Source organism: Pseudopipra pipra, chromosome 5 (genome assembly GCF_036250125.1).
Source record: "Pseudopipra pipra isolate bDixPip1 chromosome 5, bDixPip1.hap1, whole genome shotgun sequence".
In the NCBI taxonomy this organism is placed as follows: domain Eukaryota; kingdom Metazoa; phylum Chordata; class Aves; order Passeriformes; family Pipridae; genus Pseudopipra; species Pseudopipra pipra.
This window is the reverse complement of record NC_087553.1, coordinates 55,419,560-55,446,485: the sequence shown is the minus strand read 5'-3', so window position 1 is coordinate 55,446,485 and position 26,926 is coordinate 55,419,560. Positions and strand designations below refer to the sequence as shown.

General features: G+C 38.8%; 1 protein-coding gene across 9 annotated transcripts in view; it reads right to left on the bottom strand.

Annotated features, from left to right (window-relative positions):
- The window catches only part of PLXNB2 (plexin B2), a 257,577-nt gene that overhangs the window by 24,566 nt on the left and 206,085 nt on the right, over positions 1-26,926 (bottom strand). For all 9 annotated transcript variants that reach the window (XM_064656177.1, XM_064656175.1, XM_064656183.1 and 6 more), the window contains 10 exons: positions 25,879-26,051; positions 24,321-24,469; positions 21,264-21,372; positions 8,893-9,029; positions 8,087-8,254; positions 6,359-6,467; positions 4,411-4,638; positions 3,764-3,940; positions 3,186-3,325; positions 2,035-2,135 (listed from right to left, as the gene is read on the bottom strand). In XM_064656177.1, coding sequence (XP_064512247.1) covers positions 2,035-2,135; positions 3,186-3,325; positions 3,764-3,940; positions 4,411-4,638; positions 6,359-6,467; positions 8,087-8,254; positions 8,893-9,029; positions 21,264-21,372; positions 24,321-24,469; positions 25,879-26,051 — 1,491 coding nt within the window. The remainder of the gene's footprint in view (positions 1-2,034; positions 2,136-3,185; positions 3,326-3,763; positions 3,941-4,410; positions 4,639-6,358; positions 6,468-8,086; positions 8,255-8,892; positions 9,030-21,263; positions 21,373-24,320; positions 24,470-25,878; positions 26,052-26,926) is intronic.

Below are 26,926 nucleotides of genomic sequence, written 5' to 3'. Positions count from 1 at the left end.
CCTTAGCACTGATGACTTCCTTGTTGTTGACTATCCAAAAAAGGGCCTTAATGGGCATCTGTATGAGTTTATATATATGAATGTAAGACTGTAGTACGGAACAAAAAAAAGACACTATGATATTTTTGTTTGTTTGTTTAATTGGTTTGGTTTGGTTTGGTTTTTTCCCAATCCATACCCTCTGAGTCTAGGTAGTAATGAAAGTTCCTTTAAAAACAATCAAGAAAAGAAAGGTTTAAAGTGTAAAGCACGCTAATTTAATTTAATTGAAAGGAAAGGAATGGCAGGAAGGAAGAAGGTTAAATGGTTCATTGAAATTGATGGAAACATTTCTGTGGGATTCAAAAGCTCTGAAATTCTTAAAAGGGACAAAAATTAGGGAATCATCCTTTGGAGCAGCTATTCTACCTGAAGGCTTTCCAATTACCCAATATTGCTGATTGACTAGAATACCATGTTAATTAATCTAGTGACCTATTTTCTCAGGAGTTTTATTGCTCTTATTCATTCATTTACCTCTTTATTTTATAGCATTCAGCAAAGCTGAGGGAGAAAGCATCTTCTGGTTTCCCTCTTTGTGGCATTACCACTTTCTTCCTGATGTTCCTCTCCTTGGCTATCTTTGGTCCCATGTATTTAGATCGTCTGCCCTTCTTGCTGTTGACATTACTGTTTCACAGTATGGTACTAGAATGTGTTTTGACTTCAGTGTTTCATGTAACTCAGTCAAGGTGGGCGTAGTTTAGGAACTGGATTACTCCTTGGATGTGCATTCTACTTCCCCAGTGTTTGTACTTTCTGTATCTTCAACCCAACAGGCAGCAGAAATCTGTAGCCATCTACTCTCGCCCCAGCAAGAGAAAAGCACCTTCTTTCAGAAACAGGTATGAAGTGCCATGGGAGAAGTGGAGAGAGGAATGGAGGACCTTGATAGATCCTCTTAAAGTTCAAAATGCAGTTTGAAATTAAGCCCATTTGGGAATAATTCTTGATTCAAACATTTGCTTCTAGTTTGTGTCCAGAGCCTGGAAGGAGTAAGTTTTCCAGAAAAAGCAACCTAGCAACCTGGTACAAGTAAAGAACATCTTGTCCCAGAAATGCCAGAAAAAACACGACTGGGGCTGAGGCCGAGGCTTTCAGCATGGCTGAAATATTTGAGATACCCTGAGCTTCTTAAATTAATTTCCAAGTCTAACCTGAAATTGCTGTTTTATTCAATCCTACTTTTCAGCTATTGTCAATATGAAATAATGTTTTCTCTTTAGAAACAAAACATGTGGGTAATTTTTTTAATAGAGATTATTTCAACATGACCCAACAGCAAGTATAATTCAGATAATGAGGTGACATTTCATGGTAATCATTTAGGCCAATATTTGCTATGTTTACACTCAGATGCCTAATTTAAGCGTTGCAATCAGTAGTTCAACATGTAAAAATGCTGAGCCTTCACACCTCCTGCTGCCTTCCCTGGGATGATGCCTCTACATTTACACAGAACAATTAGCTAGCTCCTCAAATCAAGCTAAGGTTTTTCCCACGATAGACAGGGAAAAATGCTATTTCTTTCCTGTGAGCTTAGCAAGTTATCCCTTTGTATGCTGATTGCTGCAAATAAATTTTGCAGCTCTCAAACATCTCCCAGTGTGCATACTCAGCACATACAGTCATTGTGCTAAATACTAAGTGCATGGATAGTCACTACAAAACATTCTTATCTTCATATTAATGACCACTCACATTAATGGCTATAAGTAACCTCTAGCTCAACTGGTTTCTAGTCCCAGTTTCTAACTGTGCTTCCTTTAGACTAAAACTGTCCACTTATTTTAATAACCTTGGCTACCTATTTTATTTTACTTCTTTCATATACAATAGCAAAATATCTCCTCTATGTCAATGTCATTAATGAAGACTACAAAGATCTATTAATTATTTGTTCCCAAAAGACAGTTTTAGTAAGCAAGCACCATTCCTTCAGCCTGTCTTCTGATTGCTCAAGGGGATGCACAGCAGTGAAAATTTCTGTCATACCTGTGAATTCCTTCTTGCATCGGTCTCTGACACTCTCCTCCAGGCCTTCAAGCTGTGATTTAATTTTTTCATACTCTCGTTCTGCTTGTTGGCTCTTGCGTCTTTATGAAATAGAAGTAAGATTTTAAAAAAGTTATGAATTACAAAAGTAAACAATTTGGAACAGCTTTGAGAGGGAGGCTAAAGGACTGGAGGAAATTTTCCTGACTTTGTTTATTTTTTTAAGTACAGCAGAAAGCGAATAGAGGAGGAAAACAGCAACAGTGGCCGAAGTCTTCATTCCACGTAAATCCACTTGGCACTATCATGGTTGGCTGCTTCAAAGCACACTCAGGCCAATGATTTAAAATCCAATGAGAAGTAGCTAAAATGCTTTTAATCACATATAAAGTACAGAAACTCAATTTGTATGCACTGAACAAACATTGCTTGCAACATGTCCTGAACTGGCTCTAAGCCACTCAGGAGAGTGTCTGGGATTGAACTGAGAAGGTTGACAGACATCCAAGAGAACATCAGGGCTGTACAGCACATGCTTCAACTATATTGATATGTACCACAAGAGTGAAATCCACCTCCTTCTGAGGGACAGTATGAGGCCCTCATTATTAACCTTAGAATTGGACTAAGTAGGTCTTAAACGAAATACAGACATTGTTCTGGCCCTTTATGAAGCATGAATTTCGCTGTTAATCATGCAGTTTGTGTGTGGGTAGCACTTATCTCAGCTGGAAAGGCCAAAATGACCCCTTAGTAAAATCCATCCAGCTCAGACCTACAGCGCTGACTGAGGCAGCATAAATGCTGATGGGTATGTATACAGAATAAGTTATCTTTTTCACAAGTGGCACTTTAGCTGCCATTTCAAAAAGCTATGTGTGCAACTCAGTCTGCAATTGTGTAGTTGGGAAGCCTGGGACCAATTGCTGTGTTTATGTACAAAGGACGGACTGGGCTGACTGACACCAAGGAATTTGGTGTGCGTGAGAGGAATAAATTGGTGCTCATACATATTTTCAGCTGTCACTCCCTTTCTTAACTCTACAGATCATAAAAAAGATGAAGATAATTTCTGTAGACTGAGCTGAAAACAATCAGGTAGTATCCTGAAAGCTTTAGGACAACAAAAGCACCTAATTAAAGGAACTTACCTGTAACAGATGATAGAAATAACAATTATTGCTATCATAGGAATAAGTACCAGTGGCAAAATAAGATTCAGTGGGATATCAGTCACACGTGTATCATATTCCACCCTTCCAAGGATCCATTCCCGGAGTCCAAATTTCACCTAATTGGATAAGCACAGACATTTGTCTCAAGAAGTGCAAATGGATGGTGGTTCATTTCTCAGTTTAGCAATTCCCATAAGTGAATTTCTAGCTCAAACTGCCAGACAAAGGAAGCATTTCTGAATATTTTATACTGAATTTGGGTCACTAGCACTTTATTTCATGAAGTCATTTAATTTTGCTTAGCAGAGGAAGAAAAAATCCCCAGTCTGTCTAGCTACAGCATTACATTCCTATGTAATGAAGGTAGAAGGCATGTGGCAGCGTGGAACTGCTCTTGCCTCTTTTGTGCAGCAGGCAGACGCTGAAGGAAGAAAGAACTGAGAGGAGTTTCTTCATGGTACTACAACAACTTTGGAGAACAAATCACTTCAGTTAAGAAGCACTGTATCAATTTCACTTACACGATACTAAATTCTATAGAAAAGGTAACCTACAATGAATTCAGGAAGGTTATTGATGGTATCTCTCTTCTGCCGTTTCTTTGGTTGAGGCTGTACTTCTGGTGGCTCACAGTATAAGTCCGTTTCAGTAAGAGTTTTTATGTTGCAAGGCTCATCACCCACAAAAGCCTGGGCCTCGTCTATTGTCATGGCTTTGTTCAGGTTACTGCCCTAGACAGAAAATAAAAAGCTAAGTCATCATCGCAAAGTCTTGTGAGAAATCCTGAGTTGCAACCTTCCATTTGGATCACTTTTAGCAGCAGATGTGATTCACCCTGCAGCCTACAGACCAGCAGAACGATTGGGAATTACGTGATTTCTCTCCTTGACTTGTGTGAGATAAGATGTCCCTTCCAGTTCCTGGGAGCTCTACTGGGAGAGGGCATTTCCAAATGCCAGGCTCAGCAGGAGAGGGCATCCCTGGTGCCCCCAAAGTATGGCTAAAAAGATAGCAACTCTCTCTGAGAAGGGGCAGGGAGAGGAAAGGGGAGCTGTTAATGTTCTTCATCTAGCAGAGGTAAGGGACTCTACCAAGCATTTGGGGTATGGCACCAAACAACTGTTAAGGCTTTGAGAAAGGAAGGAAAAATTCCATACATGCTTCAAGGACAAAATGAGCAACCAACTCTCTACAAGTTTACCTTTGCATTAATAAGTTTGTTAACTTGTTTTTTGATGCCATCTGTAAAGTTTTCAAAGGTTGGGTCTGCAACATAGGCAAAGGAATGGCTCTCATTTTTTACAACCAACTCATAACGATCCATTAGAATAACAGTGGTAATGTTGTAGTTTTCTGGGTCTTCCAGTATTGGTGGGGAACTAAAAACCACCGTGGTTTCATTGAGTCTCGTAACAAGATTTCCATAAAACTGCAAGAAACAAGACAAGAAGAATATGCATATTTTAGAGTCTGACTTGTTCCTGTACATAACTGTTGGTAACTTCACACTGTAGAAATAAAAGCACTGGATTTATATCCTTGCCACACAGCAGAAATAACACAGTATAAGGCATTTTCCAAAAAGAAAATGAAATAAATTTGTTGATGAGAATAAGTCATTGATTCATTGTGTTCTAGCAGCTGCCTGCAGAAAATGCTTAGGCTACAGAGCAGTTTCCATTTCTTCCAAATTCTGTGGCTCTTTACCACATTGAACTGCTATCATTAAGTTCCTCTCAAATTAGGAAGCTAACGTTACCTTCAATCCTATCATCTTCTGTACCATTAAGTATCTCAGGTAGATTCTTTTCTACTCACACTGCATAATATCTCACTGAAATTCGATGCAATTACTAAGTGAAATTTTGGGATAAAATCTCACAGTTGTCAGTCGACTACTCAAGGTAACAACTCAGCAACATCCTCCATTCCCAATTATACAAATGTTTTTACCCTGACACTCTTTCAAGTAACATCAACCATAGTCAAAAACACTAATAGGAGTCCTCAACATTTGTTCTATCATCACCTCTGTTTCTCACTTTGCGACTCAATGTAATTTGATAGCTTCTCTCCAACATTTCTGATATTGCCATATAAGTGGAAGAAAACCAAAAGATTAGAAAAGCTTTTACTCTTAACCAAGAATATGTGCTATATGTGATGCTGACTTAAGACGACAGGCTGAACATATGTAATAAGAGGGGTAAGAAATGTTGATAAACACTGTCAAGAATGCTAAATAGACTTTTAGGTTGTAATGGGAGTCAAGGTTATCGAGATAATTACCTCTTGCAGTATCTGGCCTAACAAATACAGGCAGTTTTTCTTTTAAAAATCTTTAGGGATAGGGTTCTAATGGCTCCAAATCCAGCTGGGTTTGGCTTACTCTAAAAGTTGAATCATGTATATATTACAAAACATGCATATTAACAACTCTTTATGGATCACAAGACAGTCTTAAACTGAAGTGCCAGCCTTAGAAAAAGTCTTATAACATTCCTTCTAGAAGATCACTTTTAAGTCCCAAATCATGTCATTAAATTGTGATATCTTCATTAGAAGAGTGGGAAATTGAGACTATTGGTAATGTCAGTCCCTCTTAACATGAGATGCAAGAAGGGTTTTTAACATTATTTTTCACAACTTTTTGTGAACCTGCTACAGGTGGAATATGCATGAAGCAAGAAAGAAAAGAACGCTTGGTTCATTGAGATATGAGAAAAATAAAAGGCACTGACTGTGCAAAGCTGAATACTCTGCATTGTCTACATTTGGGTCCTGTTTCAGGCAAATCTCTAACTTGCAGGGGGAGAAGAAGGAGAAAGATAAAGAAAAACCAAACACTTTCAAATTCTGAAATACATCCACTTTATCACTCAAAGCTTAATTTTTCCATCCTTATTCATACTGAATGAAACTAATTGTAAAGCAGAAGAGAAAGGTACAAGTGAATGTAAGTCAAGATGCTGTGTAGGAAAGTCAAGATCTTCTCCCATGGAAACCCTGAACAGACCAAGAAATCTGTTCAAACCTTATTTCATCCCAAGCCCAGTGAAGTCCAGCGGGCAAACTTCAATGCAGTTTTTGAACAGATTATATGCTTTTCATCCAACGCAGTGCCTTTGGGAGGAAAGAAAGAAAATTACCTTTTTTTGATTTATCTTCCCTGCTTCTGGACGTTCTGCATATACCACCAATGAGAAACTCTGGATGAGCTCAAAACTGGTTCCAGTTACTGTAATATTTCTCCCTCCACTGAAAGGTAGAATTAAAAAAGAAGTCAAGTCATTGGCATACTATCACAGCTATACACTGCTTCATCCTGCATTGCTACTACTTCCACTGAAAAAACCCCTATATATAATGCCTACATGACAATTAGATATGCTACAAAAAGGACTTTTGTTAAAGCTATCAATCACTACAGCATTTAAAACCAGCAATGTCAACTTAAAAATCACTTGAAAACAGCAGAATTTTAAAAAGTACAAAGTGCTTTGCCAGTATTTTTGGCTTTTCATTGATGCCAATCTTGTGTGCTTTACATCTTTAATATTATTATTAAAATCATTCTGCCTACCATACACACAAAGAGACAAAGGTGAGAGTGTATTTTCCACAGGTGTGTAGGGACCTGGCTTCTCTACTCCCTTTCATTTGCAGTACATTGTTTAAAAAATAATACATTCACATAAGAAGAAGAATGCACGCAAGTTGCCAGTAGTAATTAAAGTCATCGAAGTAACATGGATTTAGAGGAATAGCAAACCTCAAAGTGATCCATAAAAATAGGCTTCAGTTTATATAGAGGAAAAAAAAAGTCATTTAAATCCCATGGAGTAAATCACTATCAATCTATCAAAGAAGCAGTCCGGGCCCCAAGATCACCCAAACCAAAAATAAAAAGCAAATGTTAAAACCAAATCCTATTTTATACAAATGAGTACTCAATATTAAAGGAGACAGGTATTAATATCTCCAAGAGAAGTCATGGCCAAATTTATTTTTAATGTTCTGTTTGTTGAGTCATGTTGTTACAATTCTTTTTACTGAAAGCAAGTGGAAACATCACGATCCCACTCTGCCAACTTTACCCCACTAAGCAGAAAGATCAGAATATTGAGGAACAGCAGAGACCAACATGAATCAGGCTCCTTTTTGTCCCTGTATAGGTCACAGAATGACTTTCAAAGCCAGAGGTATGCTACAAGGGCTTTTATAGAGATGACTTGCTGTATTGCTACAAGTACAAGAATGCTACACATTTCTTTGGTTTCCCCATTAGTCCTAGGTGAGCTTTTCCCCAGAAGGAACAGTTACCAGATGGGTGTTACTGAGTACCACCATAGAACAGCGCATACTTTCTAAAAACATTACTGAACCCTGGTCTAGATTTCTGAAGAAGATACTTCTTTTTCCTCATGAGACAAAGAAAGAGATGACACACCATAACTTTCCTCTGTTTCTAGCACACTTATTGAAAGCTAAATAGAAGAACTGTTAGAAACCTCTCCATTAGAAACTTTTTCTATAGGTTATCCTAGTAGGATAAAGATTTGTAACTAATGCAGAGATCATTTGTCTGACATGCTGAAATACTTCAAACCTCTTTCTTTGGGACATCATCATTTATAAGAAGCTCATTGCCATTTCTGGTTTCAGGACTGACCTTTGAAACAGGATGAAAATTTGGAGGCAAACAGAATACTTTCAAATATCAGTTGCAGTTTAGACCACAAACTCTATGTACTTAAATGTGTGCATGGCCAGAGTACAGAAGTTTATTTCAAACAGTTCTGTATATAATAGGTTTATTACATACTATATATATTTTAACCCAATTTTAAATGAAGTTATGACAAACATTTCATTACCTGCTGAAGCTATTTACTGGCAGGAATTTGGTGACAGTAGGATTCCCACTGTATGTAAACAGCTGTGGTACAGTAATTGTCATGCCCCCATAGTTCATTGTGACTGGAACAGTTTCAACCTTGTTATTAGGTCCTGTAATGCAAATGATCTCATCTCCAAATTTGGTGCTAGATTGGAGAAAAAAAAGAAGAGGAAACAGCTTCTGTTAGCAATATTATGGAGATTTGTATTCCTTTACTGCAGTACCCTCAAAGCAACAAAACCAGGGCTCTATTTTTGCCAGGCACCAACTAGTTACCAGAGCAGACATCACTTTCTTCAGATCACTTAGGTTTTTTAAAAAAGATGTAGGATATGACAATGAATAGTGTCAAAACACAGGAACAATGCAATGTCAACACACTTGGTGTCCTTCCCTTTTTTGAGAAAAGAGAAGGGCAGCAAATAATAAAAGGGAAAAGAAGTGAGAAGAACAAGCCAAGGGGCACTAGAAGATTAAGATTTTATACAGAACCATTGAGGAGATGCTGAATGAAAGCATGAGTGAGTTCGAAGCAGTCAGTCAAGCAGAGAAAGCCAAAACTGCAGAAATCTTTGGATATCTAAATTCTCCCACTTTGGGTGTTTTTACAGCTCCTTCTTCCAGCTGGAGCCTCTGAGTGACCTTCTGTCTGCATGTTACCTGCAGAACTCCATTGCATGGGATGAGTAATGGAGAGACAGACAACGGATTTGTTTAAGGCCAGAAAAGGTTGGTGTTTCATTAGAATACAGCTCTGTATTGTTAATTACTCAGGCTACATACACATTGCAAGGCTGGCTACCGACTGAAACTTGAACATCCTTCTTGGAACCAGTGGCGAGGTTTATACCAGAGATGGTAAGTGTGGTTCCACCCGCTTGTGGACCACTTTCAGGTCTTATTTGAGAAGGATGAGGTTCCTGTAAAGAGAAGATTGTCAAACTAATTGAGAAAAATAAAATAAAATTTACACCAATATTATTTGGTTTAATAGCTAATAGAAGTTTACTATTACTATCTGAAAAATAGTAAAATTAAGGTAATGAGAGACAATTTTTCTAAAATAAAACAAAATCTTTTATTGTTTATGCTGAAGGAAGAAGTAACAGATGATGTGAACGCACTTTTTTCTTTACTGTATTTTATGAAGCTTTATTCAAGTTTCAATTCCCTTTTCACAAAACGTAGGATTAGCTATCATTATGTTTGTGAGAGCTTCCTGTTGGATTTCCTGGTTTCATACCAGGAAATACCATAAGATTTTTCTTTTTCTTATGGCTAAGTCTACCTACATCTTTTCTTCCAGTTTCCTATACTGTGTGTCAGCTACAGGAGACAAAGAGCATGGTTTTCAAAGCTTGTACCATACAGAAAGAATATGAAGATTCTGCTTATCTCATAAGGCTCTTAATTGTTATACTATTCTTGAGCAATGAGCTTGCAAAGAAAGAAAATCAGAAAACACTCAACTTTTCTTTATGCACCTAGAACCTTGGAGTGGATTCCTTAAAAACAATTAAAACAAGCAAACACACTTCAAATTGTTATGAAATTTGTTTGATATTTAAATTTCTCAAATAAGTTTCCTCCTTTTGTTCTCAATTCAGTCTTTATTTCCATGATTGTATTCTGGGAGCCATGACAAATACCGTAAATTAACAGTGAGGGCTTTTCATGAACAGCATGATTTAATTACTTCATCGCTAAGTAGTTTCTGCTTCCAGTTGAGAAAAGCATCCTTATTCAGGACCACACTGAAGCTGCTGAATCAAGAGGATGACTGAAGCCAAGCAAGCCGCGTGACAGGGGTTACCAGCCGGCCCCGGGCGAGCGCTGCCCGCCGGCCCCACGCCTCACCAGGCCTGCAGACGTGCCGCAGCCCTCGCGCCCGCCAGGCCACAGCTGCTGTGCCTGCAGGCAGCACGGTGGTCCAGGGTACCCAGCTGCCATGGGTGCTGCACACACAGAGAAGATGTCAGGTCCAGGCGTGTGGCTGGTGCATTAGGCTGGGGCACTGCTACGAGGTATCCTGATCCTGCTCTTGCTGAAGCGTACCAGTTCAGGAGCTTAGGGAGGCTGTGAGTAGGTAATGCCTTTTCTAATGTATAACTGTGCTGCTTCACCCATATTAAAACACAGTCTTTTCTTGAATGAGTCAAATAAGCAATAAACTTATTTCCCAGTCTCATGTATATTTGTAAAGGACAGCTGTTCTCCTCCTCCTCTTGCCTAATCTTGCTAAAGTGATTGACTGATAATAAAGTCCTGGTTTGGGGCTATTCCATAGCAAGCATTGGCAAATAAAGAAAGAACAGAGAAGTTTGAAAACTTCCCTTGCTCTTGAGGGTTTCCCTGATCACCATCACATAGCACCAATAATCCCACTCCAAGGAGGAAAAGCCCTGCTGAGAAACAGAGCTACATGCCCACCTCTTACTAGTCATGCAGCAAAACCCGTTCTCTCATGTCGTTTTGCTCAAGCACAGACTGCGGCCTCTGTGACAACTTACAGCTACAAAACCAAGGGCCCACCAATGGCAGGGAAGAAGGGGACTGATATACTGCACTTTGGTTCAAAGCTTGGTGAGTCATCGACAGGTTTTTAACAAGTAGCAGGAATCCATAAAAACGCATCCAATTGACCTCATGGTTACTTAAAAAATTTATTTTATTGAAGCTCAGATATTATAGAAACATGGAGAACTCATACATGCTCTGCTTGTTTTATGCTTTCATGTCTGAGCAACTTCCCTCTGAAGGAATGCATCATGGTTCAACACACTTCACAAATCCACAATGACAACTGTAATTTGCTCTCGAGTCATTGAGCTTTAGGAATATGCTTTAACTAATTGGGTGTCAATTGCTTTTCTTCCCTGAGAGAAATCTGTTTGTAAACCCTTCACTTCTCAAGAGTGAGCATATGACTGCTCTCATGCACTAACCTTTGATTTAGCATTAATTTAATACATCACTCAGGTTACAAGATTTTATATAGGGAAGTCACTCAAAGTAATTTTAAAGCATTTTAAAAGCTCATTTGGTCTATATAACCCTTTCTGTGCACCCTCGTATTTGGATTTAATGCCTTGATAATTTAAGCTAAATTGAAACAAGTCAAGTCAGGGTAAATAAAAAGTTTTAGGGGGTCAGTTTTAAAAATCACATTTGAAGTATAAATTAACATAAGCCTAGATATGCAATTCATAGAAAAACTCATTTTTATAACAACTTTGTTGCTAAAAAGATCACAATCACAACTGTATATAAAATACACAGTCAATCAATAGTTTATAAAAATATATCAAATACTTTAAGCGGAACCTTACCACATGGACAGAAACCCATACCTTTTAATTAATTCAAATTAAATCTTAATTGCTAAAATTTTTAAGCATGTTGGGCCTTTGTATTATCCACAGTAAAAATCCACAGCAATGATTAGCTGCATAACATGTCTAGGATAGCTTTCAGATGAAAGTATTGCTCAAGAACCACTAAAGAATCAGTATGGACAAATTTATTCTCCCTGAACCTCTGAAAAAAATATTTAAAACTTGTAGTCTTTCCCTAAATACTACCTTCACTGAAAGAATAGCCTACAAGGATGACTTAGGAAGAAAAGGAACTAAAAACTAGCTAATGGAAGCCTTTAAACACAGACTTAGGAAACAAAGGAACAAGAAAAGGTTTCTGAAGTGTCATGCACCCCTATTCTCTGTAATCTTACATAACAAATGAAAGGTTTTTGTTTTGGTTTGTTTCCCCCCCCCCCTCCCTTAGAAAGACTATGCTGTAATTTAAAGCCCAGATATACCATACAGGAGGAGAACTCACCACCCACCGCTCATGAATCCATGATGCAGACACATTTTGGTTGCACTTCAGTCTGAATGGAAAACTGGGACCAAGAATCACTCTGGGAACTAACTCAGGTAGCAGTCAAAGAGGAGGTGGAATAGCTATGCTTAACCCTTATTTTGTCTTTAATTGCTGATCTTGCAGCAGTCCCTCAAAGGACTATTTTAAAAGAGTTTAATTTGAAATATTCATATTTAACGCATTTAAAGTAATTTTGCAAATACCAGGAGCTCTCCAGAGAACAAATACTGTGGATGCCTTATAAAGATGATCTAATAAGGAGAAACTGAATGATGCTTTGTGTGCAGAGGAATTCTTCTGTATGACTGATAAGACAAAGCATTATATAGTAATACTTTATTACTGTAAACTTGGCAGGAATATTATTTGATTAATTTTAACTTGCTATTTTCTGTTTCACATTTTCTCCCTTTCCTTTCCTCTTAAGGATCTGCCAGAAAAAATAAGTAGCTAAAATAAATGATCAAGAATTTTAACAATTTTAATAATCATTTTATTGCAAAACCAACATGCTATGAGCAAGTTTTAATACTCTTCTAAAATATTCATGGGTGGCTCAAGGAACAAAGTTCCATTGGCCCACCTGGCAGTCTTCTTAAGAGTATCAATAAAAAAAAAAAATTAGGTCATACAAATGCTCAACCAGAAAGCATTTTTCAAAAATGCAGCTAGGTAGATAGGATCAGAAGAATGATATTTCACTGAATGACAAGATAATTTGAAAAAGTGCCATCGGTGGTGGTACAAGCCTTCAAAAAGAATTGTGTTACCTAAGGAGAAGGTAATCCCTTCCCATGGCACTCACCAGTGGGACAGACAGGTTCAGACCCTTGGAAGGTGCCAGGTCTAGTCTTGTCTTACACAGCCTTATGCAATCTGGCAAAGCTGCACCTAATCCACAGCTCTGTGTTTCTTACCACAACCCTACATAAGATTCCTTCTCCTTGAAGAAAAAAATGAGAGACAAAGGGTAAATTCTTTGCTTCAAACCTTGTTTGAGGGATAACAAAAATGCCACTTGTACCAAGAGGCAAACCCCTTTATTTTAACTCAACCCTGAGCAGTATCGAATGTTCAATCATTACAAATGGCACTGACAAGCTCCTGATCTCAGTACTGCAAGATCAGTGATGCCACCTTTTCCAAATCCCCTCAAGGATTTCTTTTCTCCTTGTTTCTGCCCTTTTCTCATTTCAGTCTCTGAATCAGAAGTACACCTGCTCTCATGGTAAATACTCCACTTGCTATTTCAGCCCTCCACACTTTGAGATCTTTGTTAGTTCTGTCAGAAGACACCAGGGGAGTCACACGTTCTATAACATCACTATAACATCACACTGTAATGCTCAGTGCAATTATAATGTTAAACAGAACATTTGATTATGTGTACTGTATGGAATTTGTAGCAGTCTTGTAATAATTCTTTTGGAAAACACCAGCCCTTGTGAAGACTTGGCAATACTTCATTTCTCATGGTTACAGTAAAATTTAAACAACCCTGCAAGCACTAATTTAACCGTTGTTTTATAACTCCTTAAAGTGCAGAAAATAATTCAAACATATTTCATTTTTTTCTTATTTTGTTTGTAATGGAGGGATGTTCTTTCAGGTCAGTACTTTTGTCACCAGGAAAATATTGTTTACACCTTCCAGGTAGTTTAATGCTTGACCATAAATATTTTCTGCAATAACAGGCTACCTTGTTATGTGGGCTTTTTGATAGTCTAGTTTAAAAAGCCTGTTCCAATGTCTGTCAGCTGTTCAGTGGCCTGTTTTTTGATGAGGCTGGTAAGCCATATCCCAGCAGAGGGACTTTGTGCCACCAGGATTCCCCACTGCCTTACGCTCTCACGATCATGTCCTGTATTTGTAGGAAGTGGATTTGCAGTTTTGATAAAATGTATGCACATCCACAGCTATGCTATTCAGAATAAAATTCAATAGAATAGTTCAGCTGGGAGTGACCTACAATCATTATTTAGTTCAACTTGTTAACTGATGTAACTTGCTCCCTACTGCATGGTTTATCCTGAAGAAATAATTTGATCTGGACAGGATTTCTTGCTTGTAGGTCTGAGCAGATTGTAGCTTGTTAGTCATGGGAAATCTGAGCACTTTACATATTTTATATATAAACCTTCCTTGAATCCTACTCAGGTGTAATAATGTTGAGCTAGAGATCTCAAAGTCCACCTGCAACCCAACTTTCCCGTATTGTACTAGACTCCTAGGGAAATATTCCCAAACTGATAAGCAGTTTTCCCAATGCTTTGATAACCACAAGGCAGCTTTGTTGGAAGGAAAATAATGCCACAAATAGGTTATTTCTAGTGCTTTTAGGCCTGTGGTTGGTGCCCTCCCTGTTGATATGGTTTACCTGAAAGTAGTGGTTATCTGCTCCAAGCAGTGAGACAATGACACTTTCTGAGTCCTTGTACATTGCTTATGGTACATAACATTCAAATAATGCTAGTATGTTTGGTGGAAAATTCATTTATTATCTTTGTAATACCAATGAATTCCCTTATGTGGCATTTACATTCCTGTATGCCACTGTCTTTGCTTCATCAACTCAGAGGTACTGGAAAAAAAATCTAAAGAAAAATACTGATAAAAGAGCTTCAACTGACCCAAGTATGTATATGACTTCCCACTCAGGCCATTTTCCAGTGTCCTGTTTTCTTCATCACAGCCAGAAATCTCATATTTGCTTGCTTTGTTTGTATGCTTTGCCCCCTACTTAAAAATCTGTTCACAGAAATGCAGATATATTTTTCATTGTAGTTTCATGCTTTCTGCGTGCTAGAGGGTAAATTATCTCCACGTCTGTTCCACTTATAATCACATTTAAAAGTGAACTTGCTTATTAGCAGTGCACATGACTGCTGCTCTTACACAGCTACTGTAGATGCTCTGAGCATTCACATTTAGCTCTTACATTTTTCATCCTGTTTATTAATCTAGGATGAACCTTTTCATTTTTAATGTTTTATGAGTAGCAATTTCTGTTTTTGCAGATTTAGGAAGGCGATCTCTTATTTCTTCAGGATTTTTTATTACAATTTTAATACAAAAATACCTTTTATAGTCCGAAAATGCTTTCAGAGAGCTCCCAGTGTTTTAGATCTCTGTGATCTGCTGGTCCCAAATCAAGGTCCAGCTTTTAGATGGCTAGCAGTGGGATTATTCCTACTCTTCTATCTTTTTTCCTTGTTTTTCCTGGTTCTTTGCAATTTTCTTTGCAATTAAAGATATGCAGGTGTAAAACAGAACCATTCCCCCAGCCTCTTTTTTGCTCACCCATCTTGTATCTGGGATCTGATTTTCCAGGCTGATTCATGTTCTTTTTCACTTGTTTTGTTTGCTCTGTAGCTTTCCGTGTTTGCACTGTCATGTCCAGCCAACTCACTTCTGTTTCCTTGCACAGTATCCAAGAACAAGAGGAGTGGGGCCCTATGGAGCATCACCTAAGTTCTGCATATCTTCTTTTTCCATTTCTCTACTTTTCCCCTCATCTATCACAAAGAACAACCTCACCTAGAAGAAGTTTCATTTTCCCTGAAGAATTCCTGGGCATGATTCTGTAAATAAGGATACTATCTACCATAGTATCCATCTGTGGTAAGCAGTTTCTAGCCCAAGAATTATACCACTGACATAAAATTAGTTGCCCTTTATCCTTCAGTAATGCAGAAAATCAAAGACAGAAAGGCCAGAAAACAAGTAGGGCCAGAAATTCAAAGCAGTTGGAAGGCAACAGAGGAGTGAAGCCTAACAGAGTTGCAAGGAATCCTTGGCATAAAGTCTATGCTTCAGAGGGGGATGCTAGAGAAAACAAAACTGTGCCAGATCACAAGCAGAGACACAACTGGGAAGGGAAAAGAGGATGGTGTCAGAGCATGTCCCCGTGATGCTGTGAGAGATGCCAGCTGCAGCACAAGGGGAAGCCAGCAACAGATGGAAGTGTTCAAATGGACATGATGGGCAGCAAATGGTGAAACTACCTAAGCTCCCTTCTGTCAGCTCCTGTAGACAGTGACCTCCAGTTGGGGGTTTGCCTTTGATGGAAGTGCACATCTTCACAAGAAGAAATGGGTCCTTGTGCTTCCATACAAGCAGAGAACAGGGATGCTGTTTCAAGGACAGCGCACCCAGATGTGGATAAGATTTTCACAAATGTGCAGACCACGTTATTGATCTGCATTTATCTCATCCACCCTTTCCTTCACTAGTAACTCTTCCCTCTCCTCATCCTGGTTCCAGCTGCAGTTCTGGCTGCAAGTTCTGGCTCTTGATTCAGGTTTGTAAAACAAATAATTTGTTACCAAAATTACCTGGCTCACACTGAAAGCCAAATTATTCTGCCAACTCTTGTATATTATATGCACAAAAATAAAAGGTATTGCCCATGAAGTCCTGTAGATACCAGCCACATTCTTGGAGGTCAAAATGTCATTTCATGGAGTATAAAGGTAACCACAGGAGCTAAATTAAGCCTCTGAAAGGGGAACTCGAGTCACTAGGAACTGCTCTTCCCCTCTCCACTTTCCTCCTTTCTCAGACTCAAGGGAGCCTGTTTCTTGTTTCTTCAGACAAGCCACCCACTCACAGGATATTCAACCAGAGAATTTCCATTGCGCATTCTTGGCAATCTGGTGTTTACCACAGTGGCTGACCTGACCCACTAGCTTGCCTCATCACAGCATCCATAACACAAGTCAGTTCCTGGGTTATTTCTGCAACAGCAGAGGGGTGAACTGAGTCCTTGCATTTCTGGGGCTGCTTTGTCCAAACCTCACACTACGTAAGCTGATCAAATGCTTCCAGGCACTCCAGGTGTCCAGGCAGAGCATTTGCCTGGCAAGGCACATTGTGTATTGGCTGCTGTGGATGGGTCACTTATGCAAAGGGCTGATATTTTAAACAACTAATTTTTTGGATTGAAGATAGCATCTTTTTATCATGAGGCAGACACCACATGATTTTCTGAAAAGACCATAGAGCTTTGCTGACAGGTTTGATGGAGAAATGGAAGCATGCATGACTGGAAAGTCTGCATTATCACACAGCCAGTGTTTACTGGCAGCTTTCAGGAAGAATCATGAGCACTGGATGGTGGGATATGCCTTAAAGTGCATAGCTCAGATGATAGAGAGTTAAGACTAATAATATCCACATGAATAAGAGCCAACTCTGCTAGAACTCTCAGCTAGCCAGGAGTTCTCCTGTCCGCTATGCAGGCTGACACACAAACAAGATGTACTACAGGACTTAAGAATAAAATAAGATCCTCTGGAAGCAATTCCAGACTTCTGCAGATGTGTGGTTTATCAGCATCAATCATAATGGCAACAAGCATGTAATAATCCCCCACAAAAAAACCACCCAAGGTCCCCAGCTATAGTGTAAAATTAATGTGATGAGGTAAAGAGTCATGGAGAAAAATCAAGGAATGAGCTAAAACACTCTACAAAAGCCTTGAGGCACTGCCCTGGTGAGACCTCCCAGAGCAATTGCTTCAAACATCAAGAAGCAAAGCAGAGGATAGATGCAGGTAAGAGGAAACTGCCAAGCTGGGAGTAGATTAAGGTGAAAGAGTGCATCTTGTTAATGTAACTGTGCTGTTCATTTCACATTCAGACTTCCAGTAGGGTGAATAGTCATGTTCATATTTGTTTTCAGATCAGACTCTAATTTATCCTTCCTTCTTCCTCTTTTTGTTATTCATCTCATCTTGTTTAGGTAAACAGACATCCTGATTTACAAAAAGTTATTATTTCCAAGTCAGTTCCTAAACCACCTTCAACACCTCAGAAAGGTATTACACTTTTGCAAAGTTCTACCTCTAATTTCACCATCTTAGATTTATTTGAGCTTTCTGAAACCATGTAGTCTTTTTAACCTGCACAGCCTAAAACTCATAGAATTGCTCTGAAAAACAGCTGCAAGCTCTTGTCCTGGTGGCTTGAGTCTGAAGAAGAGGTGTTCTGAGAAGGAATCAGTGCTTGTATGGAATCAGCAAATCTGGGCCATATATTTTGAAGAAGCTTAACTTCCTTTGAGACTGCTTCTCACTGCCATAGTAACAAGCAAATTAGAAAAAGTTAACAACAAATGAAAACGCAGGACTGGCCTTTAGCCATGTTACTGCTTCACTTGCTTAGAGACCAGCCAAGCTGTCAGTGCTCCAGATGTGCTGCATAGTTGGATATTAAAATTTAGCATAACTTCATTTCTATTTCACTAACAGGAAAATGGTTATCTCCTGATCCTGCTTATAGTGAAACAATAGAAATGCCAGCAGAGGATGACTGGGTTATCAGAATTTAATTTCACTCTAACGATTGGACTTGAACTTCACTCAAGTTATATAGAGAAATTCTGATGGATAGGTAGAAATAGAGCTTTCTTCCTCTGTTATGCAGCAAATATAGACAAGATGCTCACTGCACAGCACAGACACTTGTGAACCAGGGCATTTCTGCTTGAAACTATGGCTTCCCTTTTAACTGGATTTTTGACCCATTTAATTGAGGTCTGGTGCATTCCTCAGTTCTGAAATGCTCTGTGCTGGCAGATGGGGCAAAAGCATGAGTCTGAACCCCAAGTTGTTCTGACTATTGATCCTCATCAGTCCACCTTCAAAAATAAATCTCATTGTTCAGACTGCATATCAACAAGAGCCAAACGTAGTGCTGCTTAAAGAATCATTAAATGGTTTGGGTTGGAAGGGACCTTTAAAGTTCATCTAGTCCAACCCCCCTACCATGGGCAGGGACAACTTTCCCTAGATCAGCTTTCTCAAAGCCCACCCAACCTGGCCTTGAACACTTACAATAATGGTGCAGATACAGCTTTTCTGGACAATTTGTTTTTGTGACTCACCACTCTCATGATAAAAAAAAATTCTTCCTTATATCTGATATACTTGATAAGTGACTATGGGCTTTTGGTGGCAGATACTAGTCACATGTACAAAGCTGAGACTGTGGGGAGCATGATGATACCTCTGGTGCATATAGACACACCAGGCTGAACATCTGCAGTGTTTCCTTGTGCAACTGCTTGTGCACTTTTGCTCTGTGATGCCACACAATGCGTTTAGAACGATCACTATTAAAGCTGAAGCTATACTGCTTCAGCAGATCAGAGAACACAGTAGAAACAGTGATAGTTACCAACAAAAGGGTAGTCAGCCAATGTGCCAAAGAAAGGGGGAAATTCATAACAGAAATTTTATTTTAGGAAGGCTCTTGGAGAGAAGAGTATTTTTTTCCTTTGTATATACTGAATAGAAGAGATTTTAAACAAAGCCCAGATTTTGCATGTCTACTGAAAGAAATTACCAAAGAACTGACTGAAAACAGCACTGAAACAAGATTGCAGCTTTAAAGACAACATTAACTGATGCAACTGTCTGCTCTGACCGTCTGTTCTCACACCAGAAGCATTCGTGTCACACTTGTAGAAGTGCACGTCAATGTAATGCTCCTGCACCGACTTCAATCCTACTGCAGTCCACAGTTGGCTTCGCTTTTTTGTGGGATAAAGATAAATGAAACCAGAAAGATAAATGAAACTAGAAACCAACATCATCAGTTTTAAGGTGTGAATTATATTACTTGTCATTGTTTTGCATATTGTAAACAGGGTTCCCAAGGAAAGAGTTTTGCGGAAAATAAAAATTATCTTTATCAGCAGTGAGCGTAGGCATCTGATTTTTCAGTAACCTCAATGCAGGCAGAGATTAGCATACAGGGAAGCTTGGGCTTGCAGGAAAACATCCACCTGGATGATGCCTGTGCACAGCAGGTTTTCCTAGTGCCTCACTGATGGGCAATTAAGAATCTTTCCCTGAAGAAGCCAAAAGCAGTGGCTGCTTTTCTCGCTTCTCAGATGGGCTGAACAGGGAATCCCACCAGAACAAGTCCACAGATAGGTTTTGAAGCCTACATGTGGGCTTCAGATTACATTTCAACACACTCCAGAACAACTTCATGTGCTTCCCATGTAAACTGTGGGAGAATCTTTACACACAGATGCATAGGAGAACTGGTGCAAAACATACCAAACACAACAGATTCATGTCAAAATCCCATCTCAAGTAGGGCTTACTGTCATAGCATCTGTCCTAGAGACCACAAACATACACATGGAAGATTATTTCATTGTTCTCCAGTTAAGATGAATGAGATGGACAAATCATAACCTACATTTCCACAAAGGAACAGATGACATATTCAAGCAAAAAGGGTGGGAGGTTTTTTGCAGATGTATTACCACAGAGAAGAGGTATTTGCTTGGAAATTACAGGAAACCCTCTTCTAGCCTGTTTTATGAAAACAAGAATATCCTCTTCTTGGTTAAATGTAATTCTTGACTTATTCCCACTGCATACGCCAACTCTTTTCCTTACCTTCTTACAAGATATCAAGAATTAATGAGACACAAGTTTAAATAAGGGAGAAGATAAAAGCCTAACCTACCATTTATGTTTTATAGTTTTACAGTTTATAGGTGTAACTTTAAGTATCAATATGAGGACTGAGATTATTTAAACCTCTCAACTATCATAGGTTCTTATAAAGTTTAAAGACCTCACAGATACAGACAAAGATACCTGCTGCTAAAATCACAGGTTAGATCAGCTATAAGCTAGAGCCACACTTAGAGCAAAGCAATTAAGACAGAAATGAAATTCTCCTTCATAGCCACACTGAAAACAAAGCACATATGTTATATGAACACACATCATGCTGCCTGTGGCTCTGCGTGCCATATTTTTTAATTAAATAAATTATTAAAGAAATTAATGTACCTTCATTACTTATTCTTCAGCTGCCCTGCATCCATTCTTCTCATTAAGAACATTGACTAGACTAAATATCATGATTAAAATACTGCACTGTGTGTCTAGAGAATACCTAATTTTTGCAGTGCTTTTTTTCCAATTCAGTAGTGACACTTAAGAGATATTATGTCACTATTGAATAAGTTTCTTACAGTTGCTTTTCTACCACATCTTTTTAACTTGAATGGCAGATATCATCCTGTTTTGAGATTCTGGACCTATTGATCAGCATAGATTTTTGGTACACCTTTTGTATACAGAAATGCTGAAATTAAGTGTTTTCTAACATTCTTGAATGACAGTGCCATTGATCAAACAGTTTGTAAGACAAACAAAAGCGATTCTGTGCTTAATAGGTAAACTTCTAACTTAAGTCATACAGAAAGTATAAAACAGCTCTCTGTAAAAAAAATGCACTTACCTGGTATGTAAACAGCACTTCACTTGGTGATTTACCTAATTTTCCACTGATGTTAACTTCAATTTGACCTTGTTGTGGTTCATTCATTGGTCCAACTTGACACACAATCCTATCGAGAAAGAATGTAAGTTTATCTGCTAGAAGTACAGCTGCAATACCAATGCAGTGTATGTGAGCTACCACACACACTGCCAGCAAAAGCACTCACTTTGCTTTACCCTATACAATGTTCTTGAACATTGCCTCAGATTCCCGGCAAAATCATCCAAGAATAGTTTGCTCATCTATCTAAAGGTTCAGAAAACTGAAACCTGAGAACTGTACACAGCAGCTAGTTTGGCAGCCTGTTAGTAGAGGTGCCTTCTACAGAAGGCTCAAATTCAGCCCGTAAGTCAAAGTTGAACCTCTCTAACCCAACACAAGGTTTACAGTGAACTTTGTGATGTTTAAAAAACTCAAGGGGCCCCCACCCGCTTGATGCAAGCATCAGATCATCAGCTATGTTAAAATTTTGTGTGTTTTAGCTGCTGATAATTTTGTTGTGTGTCCTGCTATCTTTCAGCTTCAAAATGCTGCCTTTTCACACCTATGATCAAAATCCGCTCAGAATTATTGTTCTCTGAAAATAAATTTTCAGATAACACGCACAAAATCAGAGGTCAAGGAACGCTGGCCAAAAAAACACTGCCTTAACTAACACTGCTGGTGAGTGATAGCTAGGATGTTTTAATTTTTTTTTCAAACAGGTGACCCACAGAATGAAAGCATATAAAAGGCAATTAGGATTCGATGCACTTGAAAACTGGGACAAATGCTTAATGCAGAGCTGATAAAATAATTAGATACGGAAGCATATAATGCTTGGAGCCTGTGCAGTCAGACAGTTTCATATACGACACACCCTGAGGATCACTGCTCATTTCTGTCACTCCCTAATCTTCCCTAAGCAGTGCTTTAAAAAAAAATCTCAAAGCAGAAAAAAACCCTCAACAACTCCAAATTACTGGGCATAATGTACTTAAATTGGGACTTATAATAAAAGGATTGTCAAGTCCCTCTGCAGATCACTCCAGACTTTTTTTCGTGGGTACTGGCAAATGGACAAAATTCTCCAAATTCTTGCATGTCCTGGCATGTGTATGGCTGCCTGAGCCTGTTCCTCATCATCTCTCTACTGTATTCTTGGAAGTTTTATCTTCTTGTCAGGCAGAAACAGGAAACGGTTCCTTTGGAGGAATTCTTACCATATGTCAAGCTAGGGAAAGCAGTCAGGGGCCGGGGCAGGGGATGTGTGGGGGAAACACTGTAGCAGGGATTTTAATTGAGAAAAGCTCCTTCCTCTCAGCAGCGCTGGCATCGCCTCCCTTCCCCCACGTTACTAATGGAAAACTACAAAGAATGAGAACAGACTTCTGGAAGGCCAACAATTAAGTCACCGCAGAGCCAGAAAGCAGCCTTAAGTGCCTTGAATCTTGCTGCTCACGGGAGCAACTGTCTTCTAAAAAGACTAGCTTTTTACTGAAGAAGGATAGAGAAGCAAGACAAGGCACTTATAATTGTTTTTTAATTTAACTATATAAAAAAAGGTAATAATAAAATACAAGAATGAAGGAAGATAAAGACAGCAAATTATAGATATGTTCTTGAAGATTTTTAATAACTTCTTTTTTAAGGCTTCCCTAATGGAGAACATCCTTCAAAACCCACTAGTTTGTTGATAAATGACATGATGCAAGTTGCATTTGTTCTCACCCATTACTACACTGCCAGAACTTAGGAAACCAGTAATGTTGCTACGATACAAGGAACCAGTCATCTCAGTTTTGGTTCCTTTCCATGTATTTAAAAATATCAAAAAGCTTTAGAAAAAGCCAAGAGGCTGAGGAAATTCTTGTAAGACTATGCTGCAATTCAGTGCAGCTCTTGCAAACACTGAAAATAAGGAAAGGGAAAAGATGACTGTAAGAAAGTTTGTAATTCTATGGATAGTGAAGTACATGTAAATGTGGGATTGATGGCAATAAAATGGGAAGTAGTAAGAAATAAACAGCTATTCTTTACATTCTTCAGTCCTAGGGGCCTGAGAAGCTTCTAAATAACTGATACACAAATTGACTAAAGTTAACCATTTTTCAGAAGCTAAAAAAAAATCAGCTAGGTATCTTCGAAATCCCTTTCAAAACATGCCACAAGAATAGCAAAACGTTACTGTGTTACACTTTAAATAAATTAAAGGGAAAGAAAGCCAATGTTTCAATTGAAGCTTTAAATATCAAAAGTGAATGAAAGAAAAATCCCACTGCCTACAGTGTGTCATTACTCCTAATATTACTACTGAACCTTCATGCTATGCTTTTCATCAGCTAATATCAAAAGGGTATTTCCTTCTTGAAATTAGGTGCTTGATAGAATCTGTAGCAAACAGCTAGACATCCACCTAGAAGAATTTAGGCACTCTGTTTTAATTTTTGGCACGGCTTAAGAGTGTGACAAGCAATCTGCAAAACATCTACCAACTTGCTTGGGCAATTCAACATCCATGGACTTGTTGACACTGAGATGAAAATTAGTCATCTACAGCTAAACCTAAGCTCTGTGTTCCCTCCTTGTCCCTATGAAAGAAACTTTGTGGCTGACTAAAGCAGAAAGATTTAAGTTTTCTCTTGTTTTGCCTACTTTGCCATAAATCTTGTATGCTTGGCTTCACTGTGGTTCAGGTTTAGCAAAGTTTTTAATGAATAGATGTACATGTAGAATGCCTTTAATTTAAAAACAAATAAATAGTCTTGATATATGTGCAGTAATACTTTATGAAAGCTTTTCAATCAGGTAAGGAAAAAAATTCAATCAGAAGCAGGATGGTAGTACACCATTGTAAATTTGTTGCTGTATTACAATCTATAACAATTTTAAATAAAGACTCATATGTTTCTATGAAATATTGCAGGTATATCACAGTAGTTCTTTCTTCTACTGGTAACCTTTTGAAACCACAAGAAGATCATCCAGAACTTCCTTTTTTCTTCTAAAATCTTGTGAAAAGTTTCCATCAATTACCTTGTGGAAACAGAGTAGAACTCCTCTTTGAAAAGACATTCCTTGTTTGCCACCGTTATACTTTTTACATCTTCTGCTTTTATTCCCAAATTAGATCCCATTATGGTCAAAAGAATTCCACCACTTAGTGGTCCAGTTTTTGGCTCAATCTGTGTTTGCATGAAGGAAAGTTAAAAAAAAAAGCAAAATTAAATACTGCAGTGACCATGTTGCTCTTCCATATTATTTAAAGCTACTTTAACTTACCCACACTTGAAATGTAGATGTTTCTTGTAGGACCCACACAAAAACACGCTATGTAACTTTTTTAGGTTAATTAATCATCTGGTTAGATGATTAATCAGAACCCATATTCATCAGCTGCAGATTTCACATCTCCTGTGGCAGACTGCTTTGTACAAAACTCTTGCCTCCGGTTTATTCTGATTTAAGTTTGCTTCCTCCACTAAAGCACCATGATTTTGAAAAGCAAATGGATTGCGTTCCTTTCACAATCCTTCCATGGAGCTTTTCCAGCATTTTTTTGCCATTATTTTCTCCCTTTAGGTTCACTTCCTAACACACAGTGCTGCCCCAAATAGTGTCTTCAAAAGTTCCTCTAGTCCCCTGATCTTCCTTACTGCATCTCATGGTAGAGTGCTGCAGTACATGGGCTGATGCTAATTGAGTAATTTGCAAATAAAATGAGGACAGAGACGATTCTGCAGTTGCAGTGGACTCCTCAGACTGAAATATGGCCCAAACAGGCACTTGAAATCAGAATGTTTGTTGGGAGACTAATCTGCTTTCATATGTAATACTTGGAGCACCTCCAGCAGGACCTTTTCGGGTCTTCACCTTTGGAGGGCTGCCAGTATACCATCAAGAAGAGGGAGGTTGCACTTTAACATCTGGTCCATCAAAATCAGTTTCTTAGGTCTAAGCAAGTCTGAGCACAGAGACATGGCTGCCTCTGGCTGCTGGTCCACCAAGGTGGACAACACTCTTCTCTCACCCTGGGTGAATGCTCCAATCGCGGATTGAGTCAGGGGTGCACATTTGGCCTGTCTGACTTCTCAAATCCTACAGTCTTGGGTTTGATTCTGATGTGGACTGGAAAATATCACTGACACCTGGAAAACATTGTGATGCAGAAACAACCTGCTCCCTTATTAAATACTATTTTAAAGTCTAACTTGAAGCCTGTAAATGAGCCTGTTAAGTGTCTGTAGTTGCAGGAGCAGTAAACCTCTCTTACAGACTTATTGCAGGTATAAAGGACTTTGGGGGAGAAAAAACTTATGCTAATTCCTGAGAATCAAGTGCCACATTTTAAGTGTACACTGCTAGCCTGGCTTCTGGCACAGTGAGGACAAGGCTTGAAAAACAAGGAGTCTCAAAGACTCCATTCAGTCTCTTATTTTGAGTCTTTACAAATCTCTCGCACACATCACTATTGACATTATTTCCTTTCAGCTATTTCAGAGGCTAGAAAAAAAACTGCCTTTCAGTATGAGCTTTCTTGGATGCTTTCTCCTGAAAAATATTCCCGGTAGGGAGAGAAAAAAAGCAATCTTACGCGAGTGATTTCTGGAGGAGGACATGTGTTGGTGGGAGGAGCATGACAGAGTTTTTCATAAACGCACTTGCTGGGCTTCCCCTCTTCTTCACACCAGACACACCTATAGTCGTGATGGGCAGCGAGGCACAAGCTGCAGTCGCTTCGTCCATAAGAGCAGTTGTACAGAGTCACTGAAAGATGAACAATAAATGCACTTAGCATTTCCCACTGTTTTAAGGATACTCAGTGTGCTTTAAGAAGGAAATCTAACTCCGTGTACAAAGTTCAGTGGAGTTGTGAGTGATATGCATATTCTGTCTTTAACCCTGAATCATGTTGAGAGAACATAATTTTTCCATCTATGGAAAAACATGAAATCTATCCATGTGCAGATTATGAATAAACTATCAAGTAGAACCCAAATATATTTTTGTCACTCAGGCACTGTCAAAGCATTTAAGTACAAAGTCCTTACTTTGACTAATGTCAATAACTCATACAACTGTTCAAAGATTAGTTAAAAAATCAGATCCTCCTGGAGCACCACTAGTCAGATGTGGAAGGGTCTAGACTCTGCATGGGTGTCAGTAGAGACAGACATCAGGTGGCATGGGACCTCTGCCAGTTGCAGATTTAAAGGAAGAGACCTGCCTTTGTAGGCTGTTTCAAGGACATTTGGGACTTTCCATAATCATCACTAAGGCCTGAACTAAACAGAATGTTAACACTAAATGAAGTGTTATCCTTTGTTCAAGTTAATACCTCTTCATTTCTCCATTCTTCTCTATTTTCTTGCTTTTGTTTTCCCTTTTGTCTTGAAATGTCATCCTGATGTATGCCTTATTCCTTCTGTAGTGGGGTTTAGTTTTAGCTTTTCTGAGCCAAGAAATCATGTCTGACAGTCATGCCTCTCTTACTGATGAACGACTCACCAACTCTCCCAGACACTAAGCTTGTTTTGGCCCCCATCAATCTCTAGCATGAAGCAGTCATTGAATAAAACTAATTTTCCCAAATAGATGCAAAGCCTTGAGACATAGCTGGGTGGTTCAGCACCATACAGAGA